The 11484-nt window shown below is 38.2% G+C and overlaps 1 protein-coding gene across 1 annotated transcript; it reads left to right on the top strand.

Annotated features, from left to right (window-relative positions):
• The first annotated feature begins 373 nt into the window (after window positions 1–373).
• Window positions 374–10613, top strand: aqp9a (aquaporin 9a). The gene is made up of 6 exons (XM_063003021.1): window positions 374–451; window positions 807–933; window positions 7594–7731; window positions 8494–8612; window positions 9505–9722; window positions 10390–10613. The coding sequence occupies exons 1-6, from the start codon at window positions 374–376 to the stop codon at window positions 10589–10591; spliced, it is 882 nt and encodes a 293-aa protein (XP_062859091.1). The 3' UTR covers window positions 10592–10613.
• Window positions 10614–11484: the final 871 nt, after the last annotated feature.

Below are 11484 nucleotides of genomic sequence, written 5' to 3'. Positions count from 1 at the left end.
CTTGGGGCTATGTATATAGGAAAACTGTCAGTTGATTTACATTAAACAGTTGTATTATTAATTCATAGATGTTAATATATTAAATGCTGTATAACCCTTAGTGTTTGAGTTGTTTATGAGTTTTGAGCTGTTATAAGTACACATCTTTGGACAGAGAAATCCAGAAAAATGCTTTGGGTTTGGATGCTGTCCCATTAAAATACAATTCAGAATGCAATGCAATGAGGCAATTATCACAGATCAATGGTCCATGCTAGGCTTGCTCTGCCATGTTAGTCTGTTGGGGGCAGTTCAGTGTGGTTGAGTGCTGTCCTATTCTGACAGTGTGTGTTTAATATTTGAGAGTTGTGTGTTTCTATATTCTACAATAACCATGAAGCATCACTGCAGTATTAAACATGACATTTTTAAAGAGTTCTTGGCAGAATTTCTTGGGACATTTGTGCTGGTGGTAAGTACTTTTCTTTTTATTTTATAATTTTAGTTTTATTATGTAACTTAATAAGGTTCGGGTTCAGCTTGTGTCTGAAGACTTGTGTGATCAGAATCCAGTACAAACTGGTGATTTGCATCAAAACATCAGGTTCAACAAATCATTTGTATTATCAGATTTAATTACCCGAGAAGGAGTTTGTACTCTGTACTCGAATAAAAGTCAATGGTAAATCAGAAAAAATACTGAATGAAATATATTGATAGTATTTTACATTTATTTATTATGTATTTAAACTAATTTAATAACAATGCACTTTATGTTTGTGCATGTACATGTTCCAACAATTTTTCTGGACTTTTTCTTGTGCCAGCTGTTTGGCTGTGGCTCTGTAGCTCAGACTGTTCTGAGCAGAAATACCCTGGGTGAGCCTCTCACCATCCACCTTGGCTTTACCACTGGACTTATGATGGGTGTATATGTAGCTGGAGGGGTTTCAGGTAAGCACATCACAAATTTACCAGATTTACCATATATCTGATGATATCTGATGATTTACCAGTAGAGGTTAGATTCATTTCTGTGAAATTATCCTTCTTTTTATACCAAACCCACTTGACTGTTTCTAGCCAAAAGTTTTAAGTCTGAAACACCAGTTTTATTTAAAGTTCAAAGCATTTAGTTGCTTACATGTGTAATAAGATAAAAAATAGGCCTTATTTTAAATTTAATGTTAAATAATTATCAACCGACTTGTACTTTATAACATATAAGTAGTCTATATTTATTATTTATTTTTTGCATATATTTAGCAAGAGTGTCTATAATTTAGGGGCTGACAATAGGTCTGACATTTTTATCACCTTAATCAGGTTCTGATATTCTGAGCCCCCTTTAAATACTGTTCTAGGCACACATCATTTCTCATCAAACTACTTTGGAATTATGGCACAGACAGTTAATTCTGGACATTTTTTCACTTACCCACTATTAAATATGCTGGAGACTGAAAAAGATGTGTGTATTATATTGTAGGACAAATGTCTTTTACGCATAATATTTTACTGGTAAATGCTTTCATTCCCTCTTAATTTATTTAGGATGATTTTTTATAATTACACAAATTATGGCATGTCTTATTTCTTAGCTTCCTATGTTTTGTTTCAGTTGTACAGTGTATCACAAAAGTGAGTACACCCCTCACATTTCTGCAAATATTTCATTATATCTTTTCATGGGACAACACTATAGACATGAAACTTGGATATAACTTAGAGTAGTCAGTGTACAACTTGTATAGCAGTGTAGATTTACTGTCTTCTGAAAATAATTCAACACACAGCCATTAATGTCTAAATGGCTGGCAACATAAGTGAGTACACCCCACAGTGAACATGTCCAAATTGTGCCCAAATGTGTCGTTGTCCCTCCCTGGTGTCATGTGTCAAGGTCCCAGGTGTAAATGGGGAGCAGGGCTGTTAAATTTGGTGTTTTGGGTACAATTCTCTCATACTGGCCACTGGATATACAACATGGCACCTCATGGCAAAGAACTCTCTGAGGATGTGAGAAATAGAATTGTTGCTCTCCACAAAGATGGCCTGGGCTATAAGAAGATTGCTAACACCCTGAAACTGAGCTACAGCATGGTGGCCAAGGTCATACAGCGGTTTTCCAGGACAGGTTCCACTCGGAACAGGCTTCGCCAGGGTCGACCAAAGAAGTTGAGTCCACGTGTTCGGCGTCATATCCAGAGGTTGGCTTTAAAAGATAGACACATGAGTGCTGCCAGCATTACTGCAGAGGTTGAAGACGTGGGAGCTCAGCCTGTCAGTGCTCAGACCATACGCCGCACACTGCATCAACTCGGTCTGCATGGTCGTCATCCCAGAAGGAAGCTGACGCACAAGAAAGCCCGCAAACAGTTTGCTGAAGACAAGCAGTCCAAGAACATGGATTACTGGAATGCCCTGTGGTCTGACGAGACCAAGATAAACTTGTTTGGCTCAGATGGTGTCCAGCATGTGTGGCGGCGCCCTGGTGAGAAGTACCAAGACAACTGTATCTTGCCTACAGTCAAGCATGGTGGTGGTAGCATCATAGTCTTGGGCTGCATGAGTGTTGCTGGCACTGGGGAGCTGCAGTTCATTGAGGGAAACATGAATTCCAACATGTACTGTGACATTCTGAAACAGAGCATGATCCCCTCCCTTCGAAAACTGGGCCTCATGGCAGTTTTCCAACACGATAACGACCCCAAACACAACCTCTAAGATGACAACTGCCTTGCTGAGGAAGCTGAAGGTAAAGGTGATGGACTAAACCCAATTGAGCACCTGTGGCGCATCCTCAAGTGGAAGGTGGAGGAGTTCAAGGTGTCTAACATCCACCAGCTCCGTGATGTCATCATGGAGGAGTGGAAGAGGATTCCAGTAGCAACCTGTGCAGCTCTGGTGAATTCCATGCCCAGGAGGGTTAAGGCAGTGCTGGATAATAATGGTGGTCACACAAAATATTGACACTTTGGGCACAATTTGGACATGTTCACTGTGGGGTGTACTCACTTATGTTGCCAGCCATTTAGACATTAATGGCTGTGTGTTGAGTTATTTTCAGAAGACAGTAAATCTACACTGCTATACAAGTTGTACACTGACTACTCTAAGTTATATCCAAGTTTTAGTTCTATAGTGTTGTCCCATGAAAAGATATAATAAAATATTTGCAGAAATGTGAGGGGTGTACTCACTTTTGTGATACACTGTATATACTAAATAGACAAACATTCTTCTGCTCTAGCCAATTATTTTCTGTTTGTGGGGTCTACTAGGTCACTCATATCCTGAGGCAACTACCTACAAACACTGCATTGATTTGAACACACTCACAGCTTGTGCAGTAGCTCTAGTTTGCAATCCTAATGGATATCAGCTGCTGTTAGAAATCACATCTAATGGCTAGTGTTATTGTGAATTCAGCACAAATTGCTGCTACAAAAATCTAAAGTAAAAAACTTCTACCATATAATATGCTGAAACATTACTGTAGATACATTATTGCCTCTGTAAATGTCGTATTAATCAAATAGCACAAATTGTACTGGTTTAAATTGTAAATAATAATAATAAGTTTTGTATCTCTAGACTGAAACAGATAGCAATGATGATGGATGAATTATTTCAATGCTATTGGTTGTTTTTCTTGTGATACAGTGTGAAAGTATGTTTTTTTTTTTAAATTAGATCAAGTATTTCTGGGGGAAAATATCATTTTCAATTCTCGATTATGAATTTGCTGCTACTTGCGCAACCCCCGATCTGACCAAGGAGAGACGGATAACCACATGCCCCTTTTGGCATGTCCAATCTTTGGCCGCTTTTGTTTGTGTGGACACCTAGCTAGGTTGATGGCTCTGTTGACTCCAGAGCGCCTCATAAACAGGATTTAAAAAAAATAATAAAATAATTATTTCTCTTTAATGACTGATTTTTGTGTTGTAGATTTGATTGCTATGTTTACTCATTATCTACACTTAATAACCCATTCAGACCCCTTGTTGTAATTAGACCATTTGCCTTGGGAAATTGTGGTCAGGTGCATCTTGTTGGCTTTGGCTATACTTGAAATAAGTCTACAACTCAGTTTGAGTCTGCCAGTTGCAATTTAAATTGATTACTTATTCTTTAAAAAGGCACATGCCTGGGTCTGTAAGAGCTCACAATTTACACTGTATTGTCAGGACAAAGTCCAATCAAGTCCAACTGTCTGTAGATCTCTATGATCAAACTGTTGCAAGGCATAGACCAAAGCAAGAATATAAAACAAAATTTATGGTTTTGGGTGTTCCCAGGACCACAGTGACCTTAGTCATTTTAAATAGAAGAAACTTGGGGTACTTTAAACTTTGCTAAGGCTAGACCTCTGGCCAAATTAAGCACCTGGGAAAGAAGAGATTTGGTCAGGAAGGTAAGACAAAACCCAGTGATCATTCTAAAAGAGCTTTAAAAGTTCTGTGAAGAGAAGGGGAACCTTTTGAACAGACAACGTTCACTGCAGAACTTTATAACTCATATATAATTGGCTGGTGTGATAGTTTACCTTTTAATGACTCAAAGCGTACACACAGAACAACATGGGAGTGGCGTGGTGGCAAGTTTCTGATTGTCCTTGAGTGGCCCGGCCCAGACTTAAACCCTTCTTAATATCAGATGACAGTTCACACAGTCTTACCATTCATTCTGATGGAGTTGAAGATGATCTGTCAGAAAATGGGATAAACTGCTCAAAACTTAGTGTGCAAAGCTTGTAGCAACATATCCAAGAAGATTTGCAGCTGTAATTGCTGCCAACAAGTACAAATGTATTTATTTATGTAATTTTCAAAAACATTTTTCCACATTGTCATTATGAATGATTAAATGTAGATTGTTCAGTAAAAATAAAAACCAGTCACATCTGACTTACTTTTGTTTATTCATTTTTTTACTTAGTGCTTTATTCTGGTTTGGGTTGCAGTGGGTCCAAAAACATCCAGAAACATTATTCTCATGGCAGCAATACACCCTACAAAGTTCATCACAAGGCAACACATGCTCACAAATACACCTACCTATTTACACAAAGTATGAATACTTGGTGAGATAATTGTGTGAATGTAAGCATGTATATGTTGGGGGTTGAACACTTGGTGAGAGATGTGATTGTGTGAGTGTACGTATGTACTGTATGTATTAGGTGTAAATACCTTTGGTGATATATCTAATTGTGTAAATGCAGATATGTATATTTGGGGGGTTTAACAATTTTGGTGAGATATGTGATTGTGTGAATGCAAGTATGTACAGTGTATCACAAAAGTGAGTACACCCCTCACATTTCTGCAGATATTTAAGTATATCTTTTCATGGTACAACACTGACAAAATGACACTTTGACACAATGAAAAGTAGTCTGTGTGCAGCTTATATAACAGTGTAAATTTATTCTTCCCTCAAAATAACTCAATATACAGCCATTAATGTCTAAACCACCGGCAACAAAAGTGAGTACACCCCTAAGAGACTACACCCCTAAATGTCCAAATTGAGCACTGCTTGTCATTTTCCCTCCAAAATGTCATGTGATTTGTTAGTGTTACTAGGTCTCAGGTGTGCATAGGGAGCAGGTGTGTTCAATTTAGTAGTACAGCTCTCACACTCTCTCATACTGGTCACTGAAAGTTCCAACATGGCACCTCATGGCAAAGAACTCTCTGAGGATCTTAAAAGACGAATTGTTGCGCTACATGAAGATGGCCAAGGCTACAAGAAGATTGCCAACACCCTGAAACTGAGCTGCAGCACAGTGGCCAAGATCATCCAGCGTTTTAAAAGAGCAGGGTCCACTCAGAACAGACCTCGCGTTGGTCGTCCAAAGAATGTGCACGTGCTCAGCGTCACATCCAACTGCTGTCTTTGAAAGATAGGCGCAGGAGTGCTGTCAGCATTGCTGCAGAGATTGAAAAGGTGGGGGGTCAGCCTGTCAGTGCTCAGACCATACGCCGCACACTACATCAAATTGGTCTGCATGGCTGTCACCCCAGAAGGAAGCCTCTTCTGAAGTCTCTACACAAGAAAGCCCGCAAACAGTTTGCTGAAGACATGTCAACAAAGGACATGGATTACTGGAACCATGTCCTATGGTCTGATGAGACCAAGATTAATTTGTTTGGTTCAGATGGTCTCAAGCATGTGTGGCGGCAATCAGGTGAGGAGTACAAAGATAAGTGTGTCATGCCTACAGTCAAGCATGGTGGTGGGAATGCCATGGTCTGGGGCTGCATGAGTGCAGCAGGTGTTGGGGAGTTACATTTCATTGAGGGACACATGAACTCCAATATGTACTGTGAAATACTGAAGCAGAGCATGATCCCCTCCCTCCGGAAACTGGGTCACAGGGCAGTGTTCCAGCATGATAATGACCCCAAACACACCTCTAAGACGACCACTGCTTTATTGAAGAGGCTGAGGGTAAAGGTGATGGACTGGCCAAGCATGTCTCCCGACCTAAACCCAATAGAACATCTTTGGGGCATCCTCAAGCGGAAGGTGGAGGAGCGCAAAGTCTCGAATATCCGCCAGCTCCGTGATGTCGTCATGGAGGAGTGGAAAAGCATTCCAGTGGCAACCTGTGAAGCTCTGGTAAACTCCATGCCCAGGAGAGTTAAGGCAGTTCTGGGAAATAATGGTGGCCACACAAAATATTGACACTTCAGGAACTTTCACTAAGGGGTGTACTCACTTTTGTTGCCGGTGGTTTAGACATTAATGGCTGTATATTGAGTTATTTTGAGGGAAAAATAAATTTACACTGTTATATAAGCTGCACACAGACTACTTTTCATTGTGTCAAAGTGTCATTTTGTCAGTGTTGTCCCATGAAAAGATATACTTAAATATTTGCAGAAATGTGAGGGGTGTACTCACTTTTGTGATACACTGTATGTGTAAAGTCATTGTGTTTTTATAATGGCAGTTAGGCTACAGAGACTATGAGGTATTCTGCTTGCAGTGACAAATGTCTGGAAGAAGATGTATGAAGAATAATTATATAGTGCTTTGCAGGTGCTATAATAAGTCAAAGGAATTAAGTGACTGTTGCTAGTATGTATTACTCAGTGGAGGTATGGTGGCAAAACAAATAGTCGGGATGTTGCAAAGCACCATGGTCTTATGGACCTTTAATCTTTGCCCACATGTTCCCTTTTGCAAGAAATGTTATCATATTTCTCCTGTCTGTGTAGATTTCCTTCAGCTATTTTTGTTTGAAAGTTTTTTTTGCCTTTCAAAAACATGACAAAAAAAAAAAGAATTGGCTCTAAATAGCCAATAGGCTTAAGTGGGTGAATCACTAAGTTCATAATACCCTTTGTGATTGGATGTCACCCTGTCCAAGGTGAATTCCTACCATACTCCAGATGTTTCTGGGTATAGGCTCCAGATCAGGATGGGGTGGTTAACACTGATGAATAAATTGAAAAAATAAGTTTGTTTACCATAATTGTTACACCTAAGATAATTTTTATTTAATAACAATTGTGAACTAGTCAGGACAATCGGTGTAGTATGTGATTGAATTTGTATTTTTGTAATCATTTGTTGTTTTCTCTGAATGCATTTTAGGAGGTCATCTAAACCCAGCAGTTTCTCTGGCCATGGTCATTCTGGGTAAATTGAAGATTTGGAAATTTCCCATTTATGTCCTTGCGCAGTTCCTGGGAGCATTTGCTGGAGCTGCAGGAGTTTTTGGGCTGTATTACGGTGAGTGTGGATAGAAAAGCTTATACAGTATATGAGTAGTTCTTTTTGTATAGCACAAAATAGCAAAAAGAACATTTGATTGGCTTTAAAAGTGCTGGTATTCAACGACTTACCTATTCACAGATTTAGTGTCATTATTATTACAAATAATTTGATCATGCAAGTCCAAAAGGCATACAGGTTGAATATCACACATGTAATAATATTCTCACAGCACCAAATACACTGTTTTTTGGGCTTTTCTATAACAATGCTAGGTCGAAAATATACATACAGCAACCTAGATAAATAATAATATGTTAGTGTAAAAAGTTTGATAATGTCATTTAACTAATGACGTGACATGCTAATTCCTTAATACTGATTGGTGACTTATACATGTGCACATATAAATATGACCTGTTTGACTGCACCTTTTAAAGATACATGAAACGGTGGTCTCTTGGCCAGTTTAGGCAGTTAACCCAAACAATGAGGCCAAGACACCACCTCAAATCAGGTCTGTCATAAATGCTAAGCTGATGGAACTGGACGCTTTTCACAGTCAAGCAAGTCTTACACTGTCACAGCCCTTTACTCTCTCCATGGGTTTAGCAACAAATTTAAGTTGAGCTTTAAGGTGCAGATTTTGGAGCAGGGGCTTTTTTTCTTGTGTGGTGGTCTCTAAGATATGTGAAGTTCTGTTGCTGTATAGATATTTTGACCAAGCACAAAGAACTTTTGCAGAAATCATAGAACTTGTATTGAATGTCTTTTCTACAGATGCGTTTATGGAGTTTACCAGTGGAATACTGTCAGTGACGGGCATTAATGCTACCGCACATATTTTTGCCTCTTACCCTGGAAGGCATCTTTCAATACTTGGAGGATTTATGGACCAGGTGACTTAGCTAACTTTTTTTCAGTGGGTAAAGCCATACATAGGAATGGTTTTACATACAAAAGCCCTTTGACCATTCTTGACAACATAAAAAAATATATAAAAAAAAATATATACCTTAATTAAATTCCACTTTTTGTTTGTTCTATCAATACAGCTATTATTACCTATTTAGTTCAACCTCACACTATTCCTGAGTAAACATGTTCTGTTCTTTATATTTTGGACAATGTGAATTAATTGGCTTCTTCATTTTAAGAATATGACCAATAAACTGTTTTAGATTTCAGCGACCTACATCTGCCTGTTCTTAGCTTAAAAAAAACCCTCATGTAACTGTGGTAAATCGACCAGTCAAAAATTTGGTAAAAATTTCACGTCTGTGCCAGTTCCAGACGTACTGACACCCTTGATAAAGAGGGTAAAAAGAGCTGATGAAAAATGTCTTTGGGATTGTTTAGCTGAAAATAGTGTGAAACTAATTTAACCTTTAATGTACAAGATTAGCTGTAGATAGTCCTCTCAAAAAAACCTGCCTGGTTCGGAAACAGCACCAAGCAGGATAGGCAGGCTTTCCAGAGAGTGGTGCGTTCAGCTGAGTGCATCATACTGACCTGCAGTCCATATATAAGAAAACTGTGCTGGTCAAGGGCCAGGAAGATAGTACAGGACCCCAGTCATCCCAGTAATGGACTATTTTCTCTGTTAGATTTAATTTTTTTAAGATTCAGCTTGTCAAACCCAAAGACAGAAGACACAGTCTTCTCAAACCCAGGACTCAGACAACAGAGTTACCCACCGAGCCACCGTGCTGAATATGTTACTAAATATTTCAGAGCAATCTATTATTAATAATAAATAGACTAATGTATGAATGTCCCTCTCTGATGCAGGTTATTGGAACTGCTATGCTTGTGCTGTGCATCCTGGCCATAACTGATGACAAGAATATAGGAGCTCCCAAAGGAATGGAGCCTCTGGCTGTAGGATTGATAATTCTGGGCATCAGTGTGTCCATGGGCATGAACTGTGGGTACCCTCTGAACCCTGCCAGGGATCTGGGGCCCAGACTCTTCACTGCAATGGCTGGTTGGGGGATGGAGGTGTTCAGGTAATACTCTATTTCGTTTGTATTGCAAACAAATTGTTATAGCTTTACACTCACAACATGCTTTGCATTATGTTGTTATAATCACAGCATGTAATTCATCACATGCCTACTAAGCACACATGGCAGAAATACACCCTAAACAGGTTGCTAACCTATCTCAGGACAATACACTCACATTTGCCCACACCTAGGGGCAACAAAAAGCAGCCAATCTACCTTCTGTGTGTTTCTGAGAGGTGAAAGGAGACCAATGTGCATGGAGATAGCATGTAAAACATTTTATAGACAGTAACAAAAATTAAAAACAGCCAACAGTAAAAGCATAAATTAATCACATTGGCATAATTTTTTAGTAATCTTGAGAGTGTTGAAGTAGACAAATATGAGACAAAAAATAAGATAAAAATAGTACTTATCTGACTTAATTACATTTTTTTTTTTTTTTTTTTTTTTTTAAATAAATAATATCCATCAGTTGACCACTAGGTGGCACTGTTGACCATCAGCGAATAAACTAAGTCCCTATTTACGTACATAGTTATGATGTAAAACACAAAACGTTAGAAAGATGGGAGCTTCTTCTTAGCTACACAAAATCAAGACTTTCAAATGATAACAAGTCTGGTAAACCAAGTACTTTAATAACCTAAATGATGCTTGTTTCCAGCACTGCAGATTATTGGTGGTGGATCCCAGTGGCTGCACCCTTGATAGGGGGCATCACAGGTGCTGTAGTGTACTTCCTCCTAATTGAGCTGCACCACTCCGACCCAGATAAAGCCCAGCAGAACGCGGAGGAAGACGAGGATGACGACGACGATGAAGACAGCAGTCTAAAAGACAAATATGAAATGATCCATATGGGATAAAAGACCATAACTGACCACAGAACTGATTAAATGTATATTTACTAACAAAGTAAGGAGAAACCTGTTTTTGTGCATAGACAACATGCTATCAGGATAGTTGTGGTCACTCAGCTGATTATATGAGAATCTTTTTAGTAAGAATAAAAGTCCATTTATTTAAAATAAAAGGATACACTTTTTAAAGGTCCTTCTTAAAAAAATCATGGACAATTAAAAATGTAACATTTATTACAATATGTTAATTAAAATAGATATGGGGTTAAAGTAATATAGTTTTAGGTGTAAAAACCTTCATAGGGAGGTTTGTAGAAATATTAGTTTCTGCACTTATTAATACCTAAATGTTTTGAGGAGTGTTAGATAATGACAAGAAACACGTTTTGTCAATTCATTTTTTTTTTTGCTAAATTGCTATTAATCATCAATGTGCCATTCAGCTTGCTAAAATTACCAATTTTAGATGAATGACATTTACTACTGTCCTAAAAAAAAGTTTGTAGATTTGTACACACATGCACACATTTTTAGTGTTAGCCAACAGGTTTTAAATTCAACAACTAAAAACACCCAACACACTGAACATGTTTTGGAAAAACCCATCATTGCATGTATACATGACTTTAGCAGATCCTCCTTTTATGCTCAATGATCAACTGCTTAATTTGGAACACTGTAACTTTAATAACTTTCATAAACTTTGCCTCTGTCTCAATTTTTTGCAGTGTGTTTCAGGCATCCAATTCTAAATGTGTTCACAATTACAAAATAGAATAAAGTTAATCATTAAAACATTGTAAATCCTTTTTTCTACTTTTGTCCATTAAATAAAGATTTAAGTAAATTAACAAACCACATCTTTTCTTGAAATGGATTTTACTGGCAAACACAATAAG

This window comes from Trichomycterus rosablanca, chromosome 1 (genome assembly GCF_030014385.1).
Source record: "Trichomycterus rosablanca isolate fTriRos1 chromosome 1, fTriRos1.hap1, whole genome shotgun sequence".
In the NCBI taxonomy this organism is placed as follows: Eukaryota; Metazoa; Chordata; class Actinopteri; order Siluriformes; family Trichomycteridae; genus Trichomycterus; species Trichomycterus rosablanca.
Note: the sequence above shows the minus strand (reverse complement) of the source record. Positions and strands in the feature narration are given on the sequence as shown.